Consider the following 26,809-nt stretch of genomic DNA (forward strand, 5'->3'; position numbering starts at 1 on the left):
AACATATTACAAATTAGATGTTGGAATTTGTATCTTTATTGTCCCTAAATATTAACGATGAAACCCAACTGGTAAGGGCTTTAAAGAGACGCCTCGTTTGTGCAAGTGCCCGCTGCCAACAAGGAATGAGTAATGATTTCCATTACTAAGTTGTGCCTGTGTAAAGTCTGTTTAGTGAATTATTGTAAGAGGTAGCCCAAAGAGTAAACATTTGGGAAAGCTGCCTTCTTTGTGATTTGAAAGAACTTGTTCTGCATTTGTTCATTAGAAAAATAATCTTATGTTACCGATGCCTCTTGAAAAGTGGGCATAATATTCAACAAAGCCGAACTACGGTTTTGTTTTATTCCTTTCAACTGTATTCTGTGTTATGGGTGGATTTAATGTTAATCTCTTCAGAATGTGTAAAAGGCTGATAATTAAACAAGAGGGGAGCAACATTATTTTGAGAGCAAAAGATGGTATGTTTTTCAGCACATATAGCTTCAAATTGTGCTCTTGCACAAGTGCTGGATGTAATTTTTGAACTAATTCAAAGGAAAATAATATACACATATTGTAGGAGGGAATGCAACTATTGTAAAAGATATTCAAGTTACCAAGACGTTCCGGGGCCATATAAAAGAACAATACTGAATACATGTGCTTTCACTAACCTCTGAGGTGACGTCTGTTTTATATATTATAGGCAGTGCGTTATTTCTTATTTGTGCATAGTAGTGTAATGGCAAAATAATTAAATTAATTAAATGGTAATGTTCAATACTAAAATATATGCTTTTATGGGGGATGTGCCCTTAAAGAGCATGGTGTAGCACATACTGGTACTAGCTCCCCACTTAATATCCGTAATAAAAACCTATTTTCAGTGAAATTGTGACCACACTCCAGTGTAGCAGCCGTTTTCAGGTCCACTGTGTACCCTCATAATATATGTGACCTACCATCTGTCCTGGTTACATCCTTATCCCAGAGCTCTTTATTCTCGGAAAGCGGATTCATTTGCCTGCACACCTACATAACATTAGCTGTATCTTCTCCAGAGTATGATTGTGTGTGTGTATGTATGTATGTATGTATGTATGTATGTATGTATGTGTATATATATATATATATATATATATGTGTGTGTATATATATATATATATGTGTGTATATATATATATATATATATATATATATATATATTATATATATGTGTATATATATATATATATATATATATATATATTATTACAGTCAAGTCCATAAATATTGGGACATCTACACAATTCTCAAATTTTGGGCTCTATACACCAGCACAATGGATTTGAAATGAAACTAACAAGATGTGCTTTAACTGCAGTCTTTCAGCTTTAATTTGAGGGTATTTACATCCAAATCAGGCGAACGGTGTAGGAATTACAACAGTTTCTATATGTGCCTCCCACTTTTTAAGGGACCCAAAGTAATGGGACAATCGACTCAAAAGCTATTTCATGGACATGTGTGGGCTATTCCCTCGTTATTTCATCATCAATTAAGCAGGTAAAAGGTCTGGAGTTGATTCTAGGTGTGACATTTGCATTTGGAATCTGTTGCTGCCGACTCTCAATATGAGATCCAAAGAGCTGTCACTGTCAGTGAAGCAACCCATCATTAGGCTGAAAAATCAAAACAAACCCTTCAGAGAGATAGCAAAAACATTAGGTGTGGCCAAATCAACTGTTTGGAACATTCTTAAAAAGAAAGAACGCACCTGAGAGCTCAGCAACACCAAAAGACCCGGAAGACCACGCAAAACAACTGTGGTGGATGACAGAAGAATTTTTTCCCTGGTGAAGAAAAACCCCTTCACAACAGTTGGCCAAATCAAGAACACTCTCCAGGACGTAGGTGTATATGTGTCAAAGTCAACAATCAAGAGACGACCTCACAAGAGTGAAATAGAGGGTTCACCATAAGATGTAAACCATTTGTGAGCCACAAAAACAGGAAGACCAGATTAGAGTTTGGCAAACAACATCTAAAAATTACAGTTCTGGAACAACATCCTATGGACAGATGAGACAAAGATCAACTTGTACCAGAGCGATGGGAAGAGAAGAGTATGGAGAAGGAAAGGAACTGCTTATGATCCAAAACATACCATCTCATCAGTGAAGCATGGTGGTGGTTCCCTTGTATTTATTGATGTGACTGCTGACAAAAGCAGCAGGATGAATTCTGAAGTGTTTTGGCCAATATTATCTGCTCATATTCAGTCAAATGCTTCAGAACTCATTGGACGGCGCTTCACAGTGCAGATGGACAATGACCCCAAAACATACTGCAAAAGCAACCCAATAGTTTTTTAAGGCTAACAAGTGGAATGTTATGCAATGGCCAAGTCAATCATCTCACCTGAATCCGATTGAGCTGCATTTCATTTGATGAAGACAAAACTGAAGGTAAAATGCCCCAAGAACAAGCAGGAACTGAAGACATTTGCAGTAGAGGCCTGACAGAGCATCACCAGGGATGAAACCCAGTGTCTGGTGATGTCTATGCATTCCAGACTTCAGGCTGTAATTGACTGCAAAGGATTTGCAGCAAAGTATTAAAAAGTGAAAGTTTGATGTAGGATTGTTTAGTTTGTCCCATTACTTTTGGTCCCTTAAAAAGTGGGAGGCACATATAGAAACTGTTGTAATTCCTACACTGTTCACCTGATTTGGATGTAAATTCCCTCAAATTAAAGCTGAAAGTCTGCAGTTAAAGCACATCTTATTTGTTTCATTTCAAATCCATTGTGGTGGTGTATAGAGCCCAAAACATGAGAATTGTGTGATATGTACATCTGACTTCTAGCTGGTGCATGTGATACGACAGAAAAACATGTAACTTTGAGATGCCCAAAGCTTGAATCAGACGTTGCTGGGTGTGCTCTAGCTTGGCATTCCCTTACTGTACAATGACTATGTGCAGGCGCCCATTCACCTCTCCATTCTGGCCATTAAATCATAGGCTGTAGTAAGGGTTTGCTCTCGAAGATGAATTGGACGTTGCGTTCACCGATGTCCGATTCTGGGCATGCTCAGAGCACTTTTACGCAAAATACGGAGCATATCAGCCGTTATCTTTTGATTAGTGATGTCAGAGGTTGTCAAAGATGATATCTGTTTACAGCTGTTTATACCATTTATAACGTCAGATTTTAAAATGGAACGAGTGGTATTTTTGCCTTTGAGTTTCATGTATGTTATGAGGTAGAGAAATCCACATTTGTGCTTGAGGCTAGTAATGATGGTGCTTTGAAGAATACAGAAAGGTGTTTTGTTTTAGCTTTTTTTTCCTCCCTCTTGGAAAGAACATTATAGATATAGAGATATATGTATATGTATGTGTGTGTATGTATGTATGTATGTATGTATATATATATATATATATATATATATATATATATATATATATATATATATATATATGTATGTATGTATATGTGTATATATTATTCATTTGTACATTTTACAAAGTAAAACACTAATGCAGAACTACTAGAACATTACATGAACTACTATTACATTTATTACTGCAAATATTCATAAAAGGGTTCCCCCCCCCTCCCCTCCTTCTGGCCTCTTTTTACTTTGGTGCTTTACTATGTAACCATTTCAGTTAAAACAGCGTTATCCTAGTTTACACAAAAAATAATGTTCTGGAAACGTATCTGAGCTGCTCCAGTGGCAGAAGCTGCAGCCTCTGATTCATAGTACATAGCGATAATACTGAGACTGTCCAGCACTATATAGGACTGACTTGTATGTATTACGTTGCTGTTTTCTCCTCTAAGCTGACTGTTTAAATTATTGGGCAAAATAATTAGATTATTAGCGTAATGTTTGACAAAACCAATACCCGTACACTGGGGCTTTACTAAATAAAATTAAAAAAAGTTGGTTAAATATGTAATGAATTGTGACACACAATTATTTGTACTAAACCGAAGTTTGTTTTGTGACATATCCGTGATAATGTGCAGAGCAGAACGACTGCTTGGCTTTTGGATGGAGAACAGGGGCACATAAATGTTAATTATCTTGTGCTGTCTGGATGTTGCGTATCTCTTTTCCTTATTTTTGTGAGGGCAAATAAAAGATGCATGTCCAGGTCATTTGTCATCAAAGCAAACGGCAACTGCTCTTTCTGTGTTTTCTCAGCACAAATTTTTCTGTCTGACATCTGTATTGTCCCTCTCCTGTGCCTTGTTTGTCCACTCACAATAATTAATTTGATTCATTATTAAGTCATTTGGCCAAACATGGGAAGCAGGGCTTTGTTTAAAAAATATTAGTCGAGGCTCTTGGTTAGGTTGAAAACTGTGTCTTGAAAGCATCCAGGCCCTCCTCCTGGCTTGTCAGATCTGGGTTATTTTCAGAAAACTGGACTTGAGTTCCTTAGCTAGAGAGGCATTATTTTCCCACAGACTAGCTTGGTATGTATGAGTGGGAGAGTCAGCAGTGGCCACTATGTAGTGATTGTTTAGTCTACTGTATGTGTGTTTACCGCTCTTCTCAGGATTTATAGGCAGCCATAGCAAAATAAAGATTGTGCTTGCTTGATTGAGCAGCCGCTTGTCCTTTACACTCGCTGGGTTGGCATGTCTGTCGTTCGTATTTAACTCCTCCAGTCCTGGATGAAGATGAAACTGTGCAGGAAGAACTTTGTAAACACCCACAGCATGGAAAAGCATTATATATATATATATATATATATATATATATATATATATATATATATGCACTAAATTGTTTATTATTTTTTATTTTGTTTTAAATAAGTGTTTGATATATAAAAATAACATTAAATGGACATATCTGCTTAGTTTCAAATGCTCACTCCTTTGAGTTGTATATACTGGAAGGATTAGGAGTATCAGTGGAAGTACGTATGTGTGTAATAAAAATATTTTTGGGGAAAAAGCAGGATTTAAGCCACATGATGAAATTATTTAAGGAAATTCAACATATCATGATTAAAACAATGAGAATCTTCTGAAATCATTTTTTTTTTTTTTTTTCGAACACGTCTACTGTAAATTTAGTTTTAATTGTGTATGCAAAGCCTTCATCATAGACAGTGTTATATAGTACATATAAAAAAGGCACAAGTCAGTTTTTTGTTTCAAGTTTAATTCATGAACATTGTTTGTGCAGTATGTCAGTATGCAGAAGCAAATATATTACATTGCAGTATTTTTTTTTTTTGTTTTCTAGTTTACCTTTAACAGCAGGTTCCATTTTAGGAGCCAATTAAATGCAACTGTTGCGCCCAACGTATTGCCCAATGTAATGTAAATTCTTGCTTGCCGACCTTGCACACATTGTGGAACAAGTTCAAGCATGTGCTGGCAGCCGTTGACTGGAAGGGCATGCTGGTATTTGTTGCGCCATAAGCATCAACATGCCCTTCCTGGCAATGGCTGCCAGAGCATGCTGGAACATGTAGTTCCGCAGTAGCAAAAGTAACTACACATGTAAGGCTCAACCACATAGATGTATTTTTTGGGGCTTTTTTTTTTCTTTCTCTATTCACTGGCAAAAAACAAAATGATTGCTTTTTCTATTGTTTATGACCGCTCAACTTGTACACATAGGGCCTGATTCATTAAGGAACGTAAGGCAAAAAAGGAGTACATTTTCTCCTGGACAAACCATGTTACAATGCAAGGGGTGCAAATGAGTTTATTATTTTGCACATAAGTTAAATACTGGCTGTTTTTTCATGTAGCACATAAATAATTGATAGCTTTATTTTTACACTGGAATGTAAAGTTGATCTAGGACATGCCCTACCCAACAATAAATCTGTCCCTGCATTTTAAATTTACCTGCCCTCCAATGCAACATGGTTTTTCAAAGGTGAAAAATTACTCCTTTTTTGGTTTTACTTTCCATAAGCCAATGAACACACTTTGCCAAGCATTCATTTTTGCTTTACTTTGCTTCTCAGTGATTTTGACGTTGCCTGCAACTTGCAGAAGCGTTAATGCTCTGCTAAATACGATGGATTTCTAATGGAGGGAAGCTTTGAGATGTAATGAATGTGCTTCTAACGCTCTGTTAAAGCAAGGAAAAAAGTACAAAGTGTGGATTAAACTTTTAACTATGGTTTATCAAAAATATTTCTTAGAATTATTGTTTATTGAGCGCTTGTATACACAGAACTAACAAACATTGCAGCATCCTGCTATAGTCGCTGCTTATGATGTGTTTATAATTTACTTTAATTGTGCCTCTAGGTTATATTATCCAAGTGGCACAGCTCAGTAGGGTTTTGATCTTACTTTACTTTACCGCACTTCTTGTATGTGTATATTGCACTTTGCTATATTTGCTTCTGGATTTCTGGCCTTTCAGCACTGCCGCCGAAGGAAATGTAGCACCCATTGAGTGTTGGAAATGTGATTGAAGCAGGGAGTACTGTTAGAGAACTTCTGATAAACTGGCAATAGCAGCATTTTATCCTGTTTTCTATTCTACATATCTTGTAAATTTATATTACCATTTAGTTTACTTTATAGTACATGAAGGGGGAGTCTGAGACATTAATTAAGTATTGTGTTCGTAAAATAAGCACCGGACTTTAGATTGTAGTGGCTTCTCTGCCAGTTGTAGATTGGATAATAGTTGTATTTTTACCTACATGTCCAATGTTCTCTAGATTCAGGAAATGACATTAGATAGAAGATGTATATTAAGAGAACATTGGACATGTAGGCGTGGTATGTTTATAGAGTCATTACTTTGTTTCTTACTTTATTCATTAATTATAATATATTTTTAAAAAATTAAAAATATGTATATTTAGTACTATAATAAAATAGAATTTGCACTGCATTTTAACGCCTTAATCTAATGCAGATTTTGAAACTATAAAAGGAGTGCAATTCAAGTTTTGCATCTATAGCCTCCAATGGAGTAATAAAGGGACTTAAGCCAGATCTCTATTCTTGAAAAAATAAAAAAAAATATTTTATTTTGTAAATCTGCAGCTTTGGTATAAACCTACCAGCGCACATGCTATTTCCTTTCTGACCATTTTCAAAAATGTATTTAAACCAAATTGATGCATCAGGGTAGATATTCTGTCTGCCAATGACATCATTACCTTGAGCTCTAATGATTTGGTTTCGCTGAAAAAAAGGTCCATTTGACTGTAGCATTTGGGCCAGTTTTGGTATAGATCCGGTTACACCTCTGTAACCATGGTGTGAACGATTAGATGATCGGGTGCATTCTCACTATAGTCCAGTTTACATTTTGATTATATGACCACTTTATTTTTAATTACATTAATTAGTGAAGCGCGTTCACAAATTATTATTATTACCATCATTGCTGTTTCATTTAAATCGTGTCCTGTTATTGGAAAAAAATTAAGCTCTGTCCATTTATTATTCTGCATTTGTAAAACTATATCTACTTACTCTGTTAATTTAATGATTTGTGTTAAAGTACCTCAGAGAGCACCTTGACAAACAATTATGCTTTACATATATTACTAGTGAGTTCATGTATTAATGACTTGGTCAGATTGCCAACACATTGAGCATATTTAAAGCGATAATTAATTTTCACATACAGCATCTTAAAGCACTCCTTATATGAGTGAAAGATTGATGGTATAAAGTGGAGCCAGACATAGTTCAGGGAGTCACTAGCCAAGATCTCATAACACGGCAAATGCAAACCATCACAGTACCCCTGCTGCTTTCCATAATGTCTTGAATGTTAATACCTAACTTCTGAGTCGTAGCTGGGCTATTTCAGAACAGGCTGATTTGTGGAATTTAACAGTGCACTTAATGGACTGTAAAAATTACACATTCCCCTACTACACATTATCTGTGTACCAATTTGCCCCAGCTATATATACAAAATATATACTTTTCTCTCTTTTTGGGTGATGAAATTACAATTGTTTCACTCCAGAGGAACATGTGCCTTCAAGATGAAGATAAAAGGTTTGCCTACCTCATGGATACTGTGTAATGTAGCCTTGGGGGAAAAAATGCCTGACGAAAATGGCAGTGGTGTAAATTCCCTCGATCCATTCCACCCATAATGCCCTCTAATGATTCTAGCTACAGATTGAATTGGATGCCTTTCTTACAATAAATTATCATTAACCCTTCTTTTCCCTGTCGCCTGTTGAGGTTGCCCGTCTCTGAACACTATCAAGTTATCCTATGTTTTCTTACAGTAAGATGCCCAAAAATCGACCCTAAATCCAAGAATTGTCCTAACTAGTGACTTGTACAAAGGCAATAACAGGCCATTCTCTCTCATATTTTTTTTCTTTTAAGTCCCAATATTTGATTCTTTCTCAGCCACTACCTGACACTGTGTGCTGCTACTCTGCTTTTTGTCATATATGGTGTTTCCAATTTTTTCCATCTCCATATTCCCTCAAACATAAACTCCCACTTTTTGCACAAATGTGCTGCACACTTGTCTGCTCTTAGGTTGGTTGGTCCATGGGGGAGGAATAAGCTAGTGACTCTGCTTTTAGCATTGTATTGGTTACCAGCTTGTACTTTGGGTAGGAGGGACTGGAGGGGGGGCAATGAAGGATACTTCTTTGACTCTAATGCAGGGGTGTCCAACCTTTTAGCTTCCCTGGGCCACATTGGAAGACGACGAGTTGGTTTGGGCTGCACATAAAATACACTAACCCTAACGATAGCCGATCATCGAAAAAACCATAGAAAACATAGTTAACATTTTAAACTTACTTGGAAATGAAGTTAGTAAGAGTTAGGAAACCTATTGCAGAATCATGATTAAAGCAGTAGTCCCATTACCAGCTACAATTTAACTTACCTGGATCTGCCCCTTAGTGGGGTTCGGGGAATTAAATGCCCAAAACTTTTTTTTCCTCTCTTTCTGCACCCATGAATCATTTTTTTTATTGACCAGTTTGAAATGGTCACCGATATAGGTAGCATCAGGAGAACTAATAGAAATCTACAGAGATTTAAAGATAGGGTGGCGGGAAAAATGGCTCATGGAGCAGCCTCCAATGAGGGTAACAGTGGGTGATATTTTCACCCTACTCGGCACTGCACATTTAAAATGGTTTAAAATATTAAAAATACAATCATCTCCTAATATTTATATTAGATACATACAGAGAACACAGCTAGTTCATAATTGCATGGTGCAGAAAGTCCAAATTCAGAGTAACAACAATAAGATACTGGATAATCTTTCACTGCTGCTGATAGTTCGCACGGGTGACTCCTCTGTGCTGCGCTACGCAATGGATGTCGGGTGTGATGACGTCACCCCCGACATTCACTGCGAGCGACCACACGGAGGAGGAGACCAGGGAGGGAGCCGGAGCTCCAGCTGACGTGACCGCAAGGTAAGTATTTTTTTAATTTTTTTTTGCAGGATTTTTTTTTCCAGCGCTGCCTTCTTGCCACAACTAAAACTCCTGCTGGGCCACATTTACAGGCGTGCTGGGCCGCGGGTTGGACAACCATGCTCTAATGCATTCACTTGCAGTGAAAACATGCACATAGAGCTACAGTGCTCTCACCACACCCAGCCTCAAGTTCAAATGGATAAATGGATATGGGGTCATTGGGACCAATAGGTTCCATTACCATACCCATTTACATGGTTTTACTTGTGCTAAACGCTAGTAAAAACAAGGTTTATTTTTGTGGATAAGGTGCGTTAGATTTACAGTTAAAGGCTTCATATCATGAACCTGATTTTGAATTAGGTGTTAGTTAAACATAACTCTTTTCCACACTTCACATGCCCACAGTGTTAGCCTCTATGCTGGCTTTTTGTGACTGGCATTCAGCAACGGGCATTTGTAGTAATTGCATCCGCTTTTATGGAGGGTTTTGTTTTTGGTTTTTTTCACTTTGAGTTACAAAAACAGAAGAACTTCCTATTGGGTTTTGACTGATCAAGTGTTTTGTTTTTTTGGGTTTTTTTTCCCACTGAAACATTATTTATTTTAATAATGTGGAACTACATGTCTCGGTGTGTGCAGGTAGCTGTTGATTGAAGTGCATGCCAATGCGTCTAGTTTAACAAGGACCAGCATGCGCTTTCAGTCAATGGCTGCCAGTACATACTGGGACATGTAGTACCACAATAGCTAGCTGCAGTTCCTCAATAGTTGAGGTAACAGCTGAGGAATCAACGCTGCTCACAGTTGGATGCGAGACAGTTTCATGTCCAACTTTCCTATTCGCCAAATCCTGCGCTTTTTGTGCAAGGGCCACCATATAGACAGTGATGACTTTGCAAAAAGGTTTGCTTATTGCACAACATTGAATTTGCCCCATAATGTAGATATTATTTGACTACTACACTTGACTCCCTTATTAGAAAACACAATTCATCTAACAAAAAGGAAAACCTATTTCTTTAGATTTAATTACTGTGCTTAAGCATATGGGAAAACAGAAATGAGTCTGTTGAGAGATGTCCTTTACCTACATAAACTACATATTCTGTTTAATGAAACTGCAAGTTATATATTTTCTGTTTAATTTTGTAACTTTATTATGTTCCTATTTTTGGTAAAGCGTGAGCAAGAGAATGCTATGGCACGACTTAAAAAGCAACAGGAAGAACTGGAACAGATGAGACTCGCCTACCTGGCAGCGGAAGAGAAAGACCTTGTGAAGACGGAACGTTTAGAGCTGGAGGAAATCCGGAATGAACTAAATAAGTAAACCTTAATATATGTGGCCTTATTTTTGGTATAGTGACATCGCTTGTGAATAGTGGGGCCGCTGAGGAGTTGTATGTACGGCCACTTGTGTGCATAAATTGTGACAATCTGCATTGCACATGTGCACATATATGCCTGCAGGCAGACTCGCGCATCTGACACTTGACCCTCCTTCCGACTCCGGGTGGAGGGAAGGGACGGTCTAACGAGGGCTGGTTACAGTAAGGGTTGTGTTGCACCAACATGCGTCCAACTCTGCATCAGTCCCATTAGCAAATTCTTTAATGTGAATAAGTCATAACTTACTGATATGAAGCTCTAAAATGAACTTGCCTCAACTGCAGGGAGTGATGGACACATCAGTACTTCAGATTCACTGGAAATGTATACAGTTTTTTGTATATGTATATATTTAGATATTTCATATTTTATGTAGTCTTTCTCTAAAGCACTTGAAACATTTTCCTTGTTACTAGCCATTTTAGTCTCGGGAAGTTTTTATTTCAACAACATTACAAATTCATAACTGCATTGCATTGGAAAAATGGCTCTTCCATGATCAAACCCTTATTTGAAGTATATATTTCTAATAAGCTTCTCAAATTTAGTAGCTCTTATATGTTTATGTATGGAATATTTATTTTCTGTATTCTAAAATGAAACAAAATCTTGAACCATGTGCTCTATAATGGTGTTTTGCACTACAACGTCCATGGGGTACCAAGTAAAGATAAGTGGCTATGTATGTAAAGGGCATGAAAACATCCGTACAGCCCTGACCTTCTCTATTCAGTGAATTCAATAACGCTTTGAAAAATGTACATGTGAGCAGTTCATGGACATCACTAACTTAATAAAAATTGCAACAGACAGTGACACCTTAATGCAGGTGTCGGCAATCCCCGGTACATGTGCCAGACGTAGCCGGTGGACCACTGCGGTTTGGTATGCTGGAGCTCCTCTGCTGCCTCAATAAAGCAGCTGAAATGGAGCTGTTGGGCATGCGCAGAAGCTCCGTTTCAGCCATTTTTGGTTTCTTTAGTGAAGCAGCTTCCAGACTGCGGGCTTTACTATGTGGTATGTTATGAATTTTGAGCACAACTGAGGCATAATATTAACTGGGGCTCTACTATGTGGCATCATATGAACTGGGAGTACAGCTATGTGGCATCGTATGAACTGGGAGTACAGCTATGTGGCATCGTATGAACTGGGAGTACAGCTATGTGGCATAGTATGAACTGGGAGTACAGCTATGTGGCATCGTATGAACTGGGAGTACAGCTATGTGGCATCGTATGAACTGGGAGTACAGCTATGTGGCATAGTATGAACTGGGAGCACAGCTATGTGGCATAGTATGAACTGGGAGCACAGCTGTGTGGCATCATATGAACTGGGAGCACAGCTGTGTGGCATCATATGAACTGGGAGCACAGCTATGTGGCATAATATGAATTGAGGGTGCTATGATGTGGCATAATGTGAATTGGGGACAAAACTATGAGGCATAATGTAAATTGGGGACAAAACTATGAGGCATAATGTAAATTGGGGACTGTGCTATGTGGCATATGAATTGTGGGCATATCTATGTGGCATACCTTGAACCTGGCACACCTAGACTTGACTAGAATTTAACTGGTCCACTGATAGAAAAAGGTTGCCAACCTGTGCCTTAATGTATTGTATCAAATTATTAAGTTATTATGTTTGTAGTATTACACACTTCTCTATTTTGCACTGAATTTTTTTATATTTTAAATTTTTCTTTTTCTCTCCATTTTCCTCATTTAACTAACACATTGAGATTGTTGCACATCATTTACCATTTCTTTTGCTCGCTTCATCAGACTAAGACTGCAAGAGGACCGAAAACCTGATGCAACTAAATCTGCTGATCAGAAAATGATGGGCTCTGGGCCTAGACCAAACGATGAAGGCTTGGATGAATTTCTGTCTCTGCTAATTGAAGAGAGGGACACCTTGTTAAGGACAGGAGTGTATACTCATGAAGATCGGATCATAAGTGAACTTGATCGACAAATTAGGGAGACAATGGCAAAAAGGAGTATTAGATGAAGTACATCACTTACATCTTACTCCTCTGACCTTATTTCTTAGCCATTACACATTGTACAGATACATTATAAAGCTAGTGATTACACATTGTACAGATACATTATAAAGCTAGTGATTACACATTCTCATTCCCTATTTTGTATGGAGCAGAGAATATTTTTCTAATATTATAATTGAAGCTTGTACTAAATACTACTTTATTTTTATTTATGCAATTTGAACCTTCTCTTACAGTATAGTTGTAATAATATGTAAATTGTAATCTTATTTTTGATCATAAATGTAGTAACTGAGTTGAATAAAGAATGTGCAGCGTGTCTAATTTTGAGAAATGTAACATTGTTTGAATATATGCATTCTTTTTCTTTCAATTTGCCTGTAAAATAGTTTGTGTTTTTATGATGCTTAGATTGGTTGTGCAAATTGTTGCCTTCTCAACCTTTTTTTTCTTATCTATTATAAAAAATATTATTATTATTGTTATTATTATTACTAAAATGGTCATTAATACTGGCCAGTACTTATACAGTCTTCTTTAATGGGACTATATTCTATATTTTTCCCTGATCCAATGTGACCAGACACCTTGTAATATTCACAGGAACAGCAGCGAGTGTGGTCAGCATTACATGTTTGCTTGCCTGACTATTTTTAAATAGCAATTGTTATAGTGGAGCTGTGTAAAAAGAAAGTGTTCATAATTATAATATTGTGGGCATGTGGAAGCACAGAAAACTATCTTTATAGGCTGTTATTCCACTGTGCCTGCTATGAGCGAAGTCACGGAGCTGTTTGTATCTCAATAAGATTGACAGTAGAGCTTTGGGAAAAGACAACGTGATTCTTATCTTTACTGAATGGTGATCTCTGCAAGTATATTTACTTGTAACATCTAAGTCCTATAACTATGACATTGTAGTTGATCTTTTGATTGCCAATATATGCAATTTAAAGTGTCTTTGTTTACTCATTACATTTTTATTTATTTTATTTCAATTTATTTTTACTTTATTTTTATTGTGTATCTTTTGTTATAGTTATTCTTTTCACTTATCATAATACAATTACATATAGGTCCAAGTAAATATTTCTATGCACTAATTATATGTAATATACATTTGTGCTTCTTTCTTTTTATTCTCTATTGCGATAATCTAAGATTTAGATTATAAGAAGCAGCACTTCAGCATCACTAGGAAGCGCTTGCTATTTTTAGAATAAATGATATTTTACATATTCATCCTTTAAAGAGCAAATCTTTGACAATGAATGTGTATTGCTAAGCAGAATAAGACCTGATACAGGTTTACACTTAATTATGCCCATCATGCTTTTTGTCACTCCTCTGCAGCAGGTTGTCGTATTATGAAGGATGTGCTTCTCTAACTGAGCAGGTAGATTGCGAGTGACAACTTGCCCGACTTGGCCTAGACTGTGTGGGTTGGTGGATTCATATATAGGAGCATGGCCAGTGATGTCACAGCAGCTCAAATGACTGCCTTTTTAGCTTTTTGACCTGTATTGATTCACATCAGGGCACTGTGCTATAGATGTGCAATGAGCTTCAGCTGTCTGTAGTGGATTTGAGAAATAATAATTTATTTTTAAAAAGTTGCACTAGAAATACATATTAACACGGAGTAATGTATTTACATTAAATGGTCATGTGAAAATTTAGGTTTTTGGGCCAACAGGTCCTTTTAATATTTATATTCACCAATTGAAAGGTGAGAAAAATATAATTTTGTATCCATTTTAAAGGGACCTCGCCATCTAATAAGTGGATCATTGGACTATTATTCAATACTCTTACAGACATTCACTTTAGTGTTTATTAAAACAAGCCTTTCCCAAAATGAATAGCCTTACCGCAGCTAATTTAATGATACCCACAAAGGTTATAATCTTGCAATTTGGCCCAAATGCTACATGATCGGAATTTTGGACATGCCCCTGGTGCTGGTCATTCTGGTGTTATGAGATTGCAATGTAACATTGGGAACATGTACATCTCCTACAGTCATGGATCTTTTAAAAGCATAATGTTATGTTGATTTCAAGTTTAGAGATTCTTATACCTAAATGTGCCATTGTAACAGCCATTGTGGGACGGTCACACATGAGATCACCACTGCTTGATTCCCACTATAAATAGCAGTGTTTGGTCCAGGAACAGTTTTGTTTGGCTGCTTGGACAGTGATCATCGCCCACACACCATAGTCCATTTTAATGCTGTCTGTTTTGTGATGTATAAGTGTGCGTGGCATCCATATTACAAAAGGAAATCCTTTTGATGTACTCACACTATCCCCTTGGCAGGCTATAGAAAAACAGGTGATCGAAGTCAGGACTCTGCTGACAACCTGCACTGTAATATATCCAGGTATTCTGGATCTTATTTACATTTGACCTGTGCGTGCTGACAATGGGAGAGACCTTCTGGAAACTCTTGGAGGAGCACTCCTACATGATTTAATGTGAGGGGGTTAGATACCAGGGGCAGTGTGTGGAAGAAAGATTACAAATTTTGCATTTGGAACTTTAAATTACAGGGAAGACAAAAAACCTGTTCACCCAAAGTCATATGCCTCTCAACTATAGTGACCACGTCAGTGTCCAATTTGTGTGTGTCCAAATTGGATGAGGTTGCTGTTTGGCGCACAGGCTGAGCAACCAGATAGCATTCGTCTTCACTGGGGCCTGTAGCTTTAGTCTGAAGACCACACACAGGCCAATATATATCATCTCCACCACATATACCAACAAGCCAATAAGGAAATGTAGTGATTTTCTATATGATTATTATCTGGGGGTCATATTTTGCCTATATATTTATTCCCTATATATTTCACTTAAAAATTATATACCGTATATACTCGTGTATAAGCCGAGTTTTTCAGCACATTTTTGTATGCTGAAAAAGGCCACTCGGCTTATACACGGGTGAACTTACCTGGTGCCCGGTCCCTTGGCTGTTAACTTCTGCATTGGAACGCATATTCGTTCCAACAACAGGAAGTTCGGCATTTGGAACGCAAACTTGCGTTCCAAATGCTGAACTTCCTGTTGTTGGAACGCACGTGCGTTCCACTGCGGGGTAAGCCTAGCATCTCTCAATCTATTTCCTGATTGAGAAAGTCCACAAGGGGTGGACAAAACGCGTTGCTGTGTTCCAAGTCACCAGCATATTGCTGCATACTCCTGTGACCAACTTCCACACTCACCTGATGAACGGAGATCCAGTCAGCTAAGATCGCTAATGTGTTATCATCCACGGACATACTAGGAACCCTTTCTGCGGTAGAGAGTTTCTACAGACTTTTTTTCAGGTGCGCACATGTTTCATCTTCCGGACATCGGATTCCATTGCTGACACGTTGTCAGCGCAAGTACGGAGGCACTTATATGGGACCACAATCCCTATGAAGATTTGTAAGTGTGCCCTGTATTTCTTGCGTTTTTAGTTTGATGTCTTTTTCCTCCAGTTTGACTGTCACGTTGTACATCTATTGATCCATCATCTATTGCTGACACGCCGTTAGCGCAAGTACGGAGGTACCTTATGCGGGACTACGATCCCTATGAAGATATGTCATCTTCCTCCAGTTTGACTGTCACACTGTTATTTTATTGATCCACCATATACTGCCCAGCTATACAGACCTATCATTGGGCATAATATATAGATCCTTTACATCGTTGGATCAAATTGCAGCATGTGTGTAATCCAGCTGAAATATTCTCTCTTTCTCTCTCATTCTCTATCTCTCTCTCCTTTTTTTTTTTTTAACCTAAAACACCTTTCCAATACAGATGTAAATTAAAAAATTACACCTGTGAAAACTGTACTTCATTTTACAACCCTCTCTCATATATACAGGGATGCCACCTGTCAAAACTGTACTTTTCAGTTTTTTACAAACCCATCAATTTACATCACAAAAGAGCACCCTAGGGTATTGCGTACATTATCTTTCATTTATTTAGGTTAGGTTGTACCCAATGATTTTATAATCATTTATGAATGTTCCTTGTCATGTACTGTTATTTATGGTTTAGCTAAAACTGATTTCATAGATGGAACCTATCATTTTTATTTAGGTTTTTTGTGGTTAAATAGCGCTGTTTTCCAACCTAGGCTTATACTCGAGTCAATAAGTTTTCCCAGTTTTATGTGGTAAAATTAGGTGCCTCGGCTTATATTCGGGTCGACTTATACTCGAGTATATACGGTATGTTTTCTGTACTAAAAGGTGTTTCTTGGTGAACATGTCTTTTTCAAATGCAGGAAAAATAGTCTGGTCATATTAGGAGAATAAATCCTACTGGTCATTAAAGGTTTAAATTTACAAATACAGTATTTTTAATTTTATTGATTTATGTGCACATTGTTTATTAATGATAACATTGTTTCTTATCTTATCACAGTAAATATGTAAGCACAATGGTCATGTCAGACACACTTATTTTCCTTTTTTATTTTTGTTAAAATGTGTTCCATTAATCTGGAATAACTACCACCAAAGCCAACAACGCTTAACTTGGATTTATTAACACATTTTAACTTTTTTTTGACTGTCAGTTTATTAATAGCTTTACATGCATGCACAGCAACATTGAAATATTAGAACAATTCCACATTATTTATATTTTAGTCTGCATGTTAATGTCTTGCTTATCTCTGTAATTCTGAGAGTGATAAAATGTTATGTTAGAAGGGATGATTACCACTATCAGATGAACCCTCCCAAACACATTCTATCTTTGCACTGTGTCAAACATGGATACAGTAATGTATCTGATGGGAATGGATTGGGGAAAGCGTGCAGTCCTGGTTGGTGCTCTGCTTAGAAAATAAACATTCCATTGTTATGGGCCTCAATTTTATCATAGTGAAATAATTTGTTTTCCCAAGGCTACGCCTCCACACCAGAATAAATATATAGAATAGCCAGGCAGTGGGATTTAAAAAAAAAAAAAAAAGCCAAAATCCACCCAATGTAGTGTGTAGTATTAAAATGGTTTAATTGAGTGTATAGCACCTTCCTGTTGCTGGAGTTCTCGTTTACGGAAATGTTGAAAACCTTTTTGGCTTTTTTTTTTTGTTTTGTTTTTCACATATGGCACCGCTGAGCTGACATACAACTCCACCCACTCTTATGTAACCCTCTTTAGTGAATGCTAGCTCTTCTTTCGGCTCGCTATTATGATATTTTATGCTTGCTACAGATGCAGATTACAGTAGTCCGTTGTATCTGTTTTAGCCAATTGCGTGAACATTGCGGTTTTTACCCTATACTAAAGGATTGAAATGTTATAGTATATGATCCAGCAGTACAAAAATCCTGTCTACCTTTGGCACACATTGATACGTGTGTTGTAAGCTTGCGAGCAGGGCCCTCTTATGTCTCTGTATGTATTACACAGTATTGTTTTATTACTGTTTGTTCCTAATTGTAAAGTGCTATGAAATCTGCTGGTGCTATATAAATAGATAAATGATGATAGATTTTCTTTTGGTGGGGAGTGTGGAGTCAGATTTACTTTGATGTCTTAACTTCAACTAGCATATACCATATGTTTAAAGTGAGAGCAGGAATACATATACTGGGGACCCCTGTTTACACTCTTATAATTTCCTTTCACATACATTGATATATCTAGTGATCATGTTCATCTGCATCAAAATATGGAGTCCTGCTGAAAAGTAATGGGTGAGGGCAATAAAATGATGCACTTTGCAGCTTGCTGCACTCATTACAAGCTGTTAGGAAATCAGAAGAGTAATGAGGTATTTTGTAGTTACAAACAATATGGAATTTACTGAAGATTTCAAAAACAGACACGAAATAAACACAATCTCCGAACAAAAATGCCGGTATTACGATGAGACACAGGACTCATGCAGTAATATGACAGTCTGAGGCAATGCAAAATATGATGTAGAACACTGAAGATTTTTCTGGTACATGATAGCAACTAATGTCTCTTGTACTGGTGCGAATGATAACAATAACTGATTAACTGGGATGCTGAGTTGATGCAGAGCTGAAAACTGGAGACTACAGACACAATGCCAGAAAGAAACAAACTGAATGAAGCAACCAGGTTTCAGGTGTCCAAAATGAGCAAAGCCGTAACCAGCAACTCTAAGGTGCAGTTCAGAAATAAGGTTACAAATAAATGTTGAAACAGGAAGCAGTGCAGGGATAGGAACAAACAGGTCAGGATACAGGAGCCAAGAACACGTATCAAATGGTATCACTGCCAATGAGTGCATGGCCAGTGAGTGGTTAAATAGTGAAGTGTTCCAATAGCCTCACAGGGGAAGGCACACCTGCACTGCAGCTCAGACCTAATTGAAAGAAGAAATGCAGGTAACTTTTTACAGAAAGAGACACCTTTGTAGCTTGGCAGATCTGAGTGCCCAGAGCATGCAAGGCATATTTAACCTGAGCGCAAGTTTTCCAGGGTATTGGTCCCTGCAGCGCAGACCAGTAACTGTTCAAAGCAGGATAGATGTACAGAAATGTAATAAAAATATATATATATATATATATATATATATATATATATATATATAAATGACACACACACACGTCACAATATTAAAACCACTTGCTTAATATTGTTTAGGTCCCACTTGTGCCACCAAAACAGCTCTGACTCATCGAGGCGTTGACTCTGCAAGACTTCTGAAGGTGTCTTGTAGTATCTATCAACAAAACATTAGCAGCAGATCCTGTAAGTTATGAGGTGGGGCCTCTGTGGCTTGGATTTAGTGAATACCGTTGCCATAAAGATTTGTACTTGGTCTGCAACAATGTTTAGGCACATGGAACATGTCAAAGTAACATCCACATGAATGCCAGGACTGAAGTTTTGGCAATAGAACATTTCCTAGCGCATCACACTGCTTCCACCAGCTTACCTTCATATAGGGCATCCTGGTGCTCTCTCTTCCCCAGATAAATGATGCACATGCACCTGGTCTTCCACATGATGTAACAGAAAAAGTGATTCATCAGACCAAGCCACCTACTTCATTGATTGATGATCGAGTTCTGGAGTTCATGTTCCCATTGTAGGCGCTTGTGAACAGGTGTCAGCATGGGCACTTTGATGCCTATAGCTACGCAGCCCCATATGAGCCAGCTGTGATGCATTGTATGTTGTGACATATTTCTATCATAACCAGCATTAACTTTGTTCAGCAATTTGTGCTGCAATAGCTCTTCTGTGAGATCGGACCAGACAGCTAGCCTTTGCTCCCCCCACACATCAAGGAGCCTTGGGTGCCCATGACCTTATCTCCGGTTGTCCTCCCTTGTACAAATTTTAACCACTGCATATTGGGAACACCCCAAAAGAACTCGTTTTGTAGATGCTCTGACCCAGTCGTCTAGCCTTCACAATTTGGCCCTAGTTAAAGCTCAGATCTTTACGCTTAGCCATTGTGACAAGATAATCAATGTTATTCATTTCACTTGTCAGTGGTTTTAATGTTGTGGCTGATCGGTGTGTACATAGGTATATATAATTTTATACCTTTTATCTGATGTTCTATAAACACTACACAATGGCTGCTCTATACAGAAACTCTAAATGGTATCAGCTGTTCGTTTGAGGCCACAAAACACAGTACACAAATTAGAACATTAAATGACAACCACTTCACACTAGTAACAGAATAAAGCCTCTTGCACAAGACATAAAGAAAGCAATAACATTCCATTAGCCTATTCTATCTCTTACAAGCTTTACAAAGCCATATTTTTTTGAACAAAGAATATTTCAGTCATAGGATAATCCAGCTAGAAGAGCTCTATTAAATGTTGTTTTTTTTAAAGAAAATAATGTTCCATTATGTAATACGAGGTATATCTATTAAATAACGAGACTGATTAACTCACCTTTATTTATTGGTATTACAAATTTAATGTTTGTCCCCTTCAATATACTCCCCATTTGCACTAATACATCGTTGTAGTCTTGTTTTCCACTGGTCGAAGGCATTGAGCAAATCAATTTCTGTCACTTGTTTCAACATATCTGCCGTTTTCTTCTTTACAGCATCAACTGATGTGTCCCTTTAAGCACTGATTTAACTTTTGAGAAAGATAAAAATCACCAGGTGCTAAATTGGGTGAATATAGAGGATGTTCTAGTAATGTGTTTGTCGGTCAAAAACTGCTTCACAGAAAGTGCTGTGTGAGCTGGCGCATTGTCCTGGTGTAGAAAGAAACCATTTTCCACAGTTGCGGCCGTTTCTTTCTGACTCAACTTTTTCAAAACTTCCTTATAATAATGCTGATTAACTGTTGTGCCTTCTGGAACCCATTCTTCCAAAATTACACCCTAGATATAAAAAAAACAAAACAATGAGCATTGCTTTGAAGTTTGACTTGCTTTGACAAGCTTTTTTCATTCTTGGTGATGACTGTATTTTCCAGTGCATTGACTGTCTTTTGGTTTCAGGATCGTACCTTATCACAAGTGATTACTTTATGAAACCGGTTTGGATCTGTGTCAAGTTTCTGCAGAATGTCAACACAACATCCCTTGCAACGTTCTTTTTGCTCTGGTGTGAGAACCATTGGGACCATCTTTGCACATACTTTCGTCATGTTAAGATCATCATGCGAAATTTTCCATATGGTGTCTTTGTCAGTGTTCACAGATTCAGCTATCATTCGAACACTGAGTAGGTGGTCTTTTCGAAAAATCTGACTGATTTTTTTCTACCTTTTCTTCGGTTCTTGAAGTGCAAGGTCGTCCAGAGCGTTCGTCATCTTCGACATTCTCACGTCCTTTGCTAAATCTTTTGTACCACTCAGACACACACGCATGATATTGGCAGCCATTGCCATAGGCCGTAGTAAGCATTTGAAAACATTCTGTTGGTGTTTTGTGCAATTTTACTAAAAATTTAACATTGACACGTTGTTTAATTTTTAAATTTAGCATTTTTTCGGCACTCTACAGAAAACACAACCAAGCTAAATACCTATTAATCTTAACTCATAAGTTTGTTTGGTAAATAATAAAATATACACAAAATATCAGAGTTGTTATAAATATGAAATATTAGCATTTTAAGGTATTTCTACCTTCAGATAACTTTAATGTATTGGTTGGAACATGACATTTTGCTTTTATTAAATTCATTACTTTTGTTTTACCAGATTCCTTCTGTGTTTTTCACAAAATCCACAATGCGCTTGGGTAGAACACAACTCTGGTCTGCTCCTGTGGATTAGCTAGAGTTGTGTCCACAGAGCAGTTGTTTGTCATATCCAAAGGCAAAAAACTTCCTAGATAGGTGAAACATTATCAATTAGTAGACATATAATTTTGATACAGTTGAAGATATTTTAATTTTAATCCTATTTATCGTTTATATCGGCTATATTTTCCACCAACAGACTTAATTTTCAAACGATATATTATGAACAGACCAGTTGTTCAAATTAGATGTCTGGTTTTTTTTTTTTTTATTAACCCTAGGTGGTGATGCAAGCTGCAAAACATGTATATGTCTGCTCATTGGATTGCCTGGTTTTTTTTTTGTATTTACTTTCTCTGGTTAGACATATAAATGTTGTTTCTCAAGCAGTAGAATAGGTTCAGACTTCGGTTAGAGACTTAAGGGAAATATGTGCTTGGCTTATGAACCATGTCTGATTGCCGTCCTAGGACTGAAAATTAAAGTGTTTCTTAATTGACACCAGGGTTGGGCTACAAGTAAATTCTTGTCCCTATATTTGAGGTTATTTCCCATAGAAATCATCACATGGCTACTACAAATTGTAAATGAGATGCTTTGAGAACATGTTTGTTATGCATTTGGGTGGTAGAAAAATGTGTAACAGTCAACATATAGTTGTAGACATTAATTCATATGTAATTGTCTAGAGATAGCCTAAACTTTAAACTTCACTGTCTGGGAAATAAAATGTTTGTTGTCACAAATGTCTGTAACCATTCAAAAACTGGGAACTATCCAACAATTGAAAAATTCTATAAGCATCAGCCTATCTAGAGGCTTATTTAATGTGTCCCAGAGAACTTGTACAGAAATATGAAGCCAAATGGAATCTGGGCGCTGGAAACAGCATTCGAATTTTGTCCACTTTATTGCTCTGTAACCACTGTGTAACTGTCTGCAGAGCAGTGCTTGAAAAGCAGAAGGGTCATTAAGTGACTCCTGTCTCTTCAGATTTGTTTTTGGAGCCAAATTTAGCTTAAGTGGGCTTTTTGGTTAAAATATAATGTGTAATCTTTATTGCTGGAGTTCAGAAAAGAATGTGTAAGGGTTTATTTCTGAAAAAGATTAATAGGGCTGAGATCTGTTTAAGTATGTTAAAAATTAGCTTTCATATCACACTGTAATTTCAGCTTAAAACTAAAGAGTGAATGGCATCTTTATCTTTTTCCACTGTAAATCATGAATTGTTTTACTGCAGTCATTTTTTTAAAATTAACCCAGAGTTACAGAACAGTAATATTTGTTCACATAATTACTCAAATATTTACTTTCCATATTAATTATACTACTATAAATAGTAAAGATGATTAAACTGTTGAAAGTTTTGGTGCTCGTTGTTGATATTCACAATGTTTTATTGTATTAAAAAGCTCCTCCCACAGAACCATATTTCACATATTTGGTCATTCAGGCTGAACAACCAGAAGGCAAAGTACAGTCCATACTTTCAGTTTAGTTGTTGGTTCATGCCACTGTACACACTTGTGTAGAGTACAACAGCTGAATGTGTTTACCATATACTGAATTAATATCATAAATAAATAATTAAGCTTATAAATCCAATATGATTCCCTCCTTAAGAGAGCAAGCTCCAGATTTCCCCCTATAAAGCCAACTGCTCTAAAACTGTGTCACAAACACGCTCCCAGCTGCCGTGACTTTGGGGTGATTTGCTGTATGAGGTCACACGATTACAGCCCGCAGTCTCTCTTTACCTATCACACAGGTTATAGACCTACTGCATTGCCCCCAAACAGCACTCACACACTTCAGGTTTGCCACCACCTATTGAATACAGGCAATAGGACCCCAATATACTGTCCAACACTGGCACACAAGGCTTCTAGCTATCCACAGACTAGCAAGACCCACACCAGCAATCAAAGGGTTAACTCTTCACACCTCCAGACTGTTACACAAATGTAAATGCAAGCACACACAGCTTGTTAATCAAATGTATCAACAAATCACACACTGGCATTCAAAGAGTTAACTTGGCCGAGTTATTTTCTTCTTAACAGGCTAGTGGATTTGTTAGAATATCAAGGACGCAACATATTAAATTAAAGATTTAATATACAAAAGTACAGGGCATACAGATATAAAAAAAAATAATGAATAAACAATTAATAAATTGACATAACAAGCAAAACAGTTTAAGTTAAAAAGAGTTACCTTCACAGTGTCACTTACGTGAATTGCATACTCTTTGCCATGGGAAATTGGCGAGGAAAATGGACAGCTTATCAATGTGAATTGATTTCCCAAAGTCTGACAATTTGCTATACCTGGTCTCAGCCTTTTAAAGACACTTCCACACCTCTTTCTACCCCTAGAGGGTTGTGACCTGTGACACATTTTTCAATCACCATTTGCATGTTGGCTGATATACTAACCAATTCTACTATGTGATCTAACTTTTCTGTAGAACGTCACATCGATCCAATTTTATCAGTAATAAATCTCCTATTACTCTGTCCATCTTTTGATACCAAACATGATGACATTTTAATAATGTGACATACCTTTTCCAAAGATATGTAATTTTAGCTGTTCCCAGATACCACCCATACCTGTATTTCACAATCCTGGTATGATTTCTGCTCCTCAGTATGAAGTGGCAGCCACATTTTTCAAAATATGAACTATGAAGACATTTTGCTTTTGAAGCTCATATTTCTATATTCCTGTATAGGCCTTCAAAATGCTATCTTGGGCTGCAAGGATGTTAGGTTGTGACCAGCCTCACAAAGTCTATTCAGGAGTCCAAAAACTAACTTGTGTCAGGATATATCTCAGAGCAAGAGCCCTTTGAAGCTGCCATAGGTGACACTCCTATCTTCTCACACTGGTATGTGCAAAGCCATCCAATACATTTACATCAGACTTTCTGTCCTCACATTTTACACTTTAGTAGCAAACTTATCCAAGGATTCAATTAATATACCATATTAACAGTGCAGTTCTCTATCTTCAAGATACTTGAATTAAAAAAGTTACAATTGGAGCCATGTTTAATTATAACGTTTCTAGGAAAGCTGTGGATATTTAAATGTTTTTGGTATACCGTATTTGTGCTATTTTGTACAGTTATTTTGGTGGTCTTTTAGTAATATATTCCAATATTTCTTTAAAATGGGATCAATTTTGTCTAACATGGTAATGTAGACGATACTTGCCCCTACCTCAATTTTTCTCTTCTGTACCCCATTCTCCATTATGCAATTGAAGATTGATAACATCAATATATCCTTAACTGAGCAGGCTGAAGGACAAGAAGATCTGCCAATTTGGGAAAGGCACAGGTGCCTTAAATAACTGGGAGAAGTAAGTGAGAGGAATAACTAGTCCACCTATGGCTGAATGACAGAGGAGATAAAAGACAGGTGTGCGCATACGCAGACCTGAAACCAAGATGGCGCCAGTCACTGAGTGGATGTGGCGCCTCCACAGGGAGAAGCTACGGTGACTCCCAGGTAAGCGTGTCAAACCATGCCAGACAGCTCTGCATGTCCAGTATATGACAGTAACTCCCCTTACCCATTTAAAGTTGGGGACCAAACACCTTGGTCTGGGTTTGTTAGGAAATTTGGTATGAAATTTCTTTAGGAGGGCTGGAGCAGAGAAGAGTTGACCCAAGAGCATTCCTCCAGACCATACCCTTTCCAGTCCACTAGGTACCGGATACGACCCACGAGAACATCTTAGTACCCAGCAAGGAGAGGAATTCAAAATACAACATATTCTCGGTTCTGATGATGGAAGGAGGAGTTGAAGGGAATGAAATTGATTAATCCCCAGAGACTTTAACAAGGAGATTTGAAAAGTGTTGGAAATGCAGAGTAAAATTGGGAGTTTTTGTTTGTAGGATTAATGACTCTGAGAATTTTAAATATAAAACAAGGAGTGAACTTAATGCTGGGGACCTTCAGGCTGATGTTCTTAGTGGAGAGCCATAGCCCATTTTCAGTGTTGGTGCAGTTGTCCGTTTTATGTCAACGAAAAACTTGTATTGGTTGGAGGATGTTTTGAGGCATTTGAGAACTTGGGTCCAAATGAAGGCAAAGTCGTGACATAGGGTATCAACAGCAAGAACTTCAGTGGGGCATAAAGCGGAGTGCTTAGGGAAGAGGGAATGAAGACCATAGACAAAGGAGAAAAGTGTTGTGGAAATGGACTTGTGTAAAAGATTTTTGTGAGAGAACTCAGCCCAGGGCAGAAGGTCGGACAAATTATCTTGAGTGGAGGAAGTATAAATTCTCATGAAGGTCTCAATGGCCTGATTGAAGGTGGTATACAGAGGATAAATTGAATCAAATGTTTAGAAATTTGCAGAGGGACCACCAGAAATTGGAGATGAACTGGACAGTTTTCACTGGACACCCATGAAGCCAAGAGATTTCTATAATGAGGATTTTGGCAGGGACAGAAGCAGAGGGAAGACCCATGAGTGGGGTTAAATGAGCCATTTTTGAGAAACTGTCAACCACCACCCAGACTGTATTGAATTTCTTGTTTGACGGGAGATTAGTAATGTCCATGGCAACATGGGTTCAGAGTTTTACAAGAAAAGTTAGAGGGGGAAAAGGGCCACAAGGCATTTGGCGTGGAGTCTTGTGTTGGGCACAAGTATCACAAGTCGTCACAAATTCTTTAATATCGGAGCGGAGGGTAGGCCACCAGTATCTTCTGGAGATGAGTTCTATAGTTTTGAGTATTCCAGCACGATCCGAGAA

General features: G+C 37.5%; 1 protein-coding gene across 2 annotated transcripts in view; it reads left to right on the top strand.

Annotated features, from left to right (window-relative positions):
- The window catches only part of CEP120 (centrosomal protein 120), a 72,018-nt gene extending 58,810 nt beyond the window's left edge, over window positions 1–13,208 (top strand). For both annotated transcript variants that reach the window (XM_075179100.1, XM_075179108.1), the window contains exons 19-20: window positions 10,574–10,719; window positions 12,576–13,208. In XM_075179100.1, coding sequence (XP_075035201.1) covers window positions 10,574–10,719; window positions 12,576–12,804 — 375 coding nt within the window. In that variant the 3' untranslated portion in view covers window positions 12,805–13,208. The remainder of the gene's footprint in view (window positions 1–10,573; window positions 10,720–12,575) is intronic.
- Window positions 13,209–26,809: the final 13,601 nt, after the last annotated feature.

This window comes from Mixophyes fleayi, chromosome 1 (genome assembly GCF_038048845.1).
Source record: "Mixophyes fleayi isolate aMixFle1 chromosome 1, aMixFle1.hap1, whole genome shotgun sequence".
In the NCBI taxonomy this organism is placed as follows: Eukaryota; Metazoa; Chordata; class Amphibia; order Anura; family Limnodynastidae; genus Mixophyes; species Mixophyes fleayi.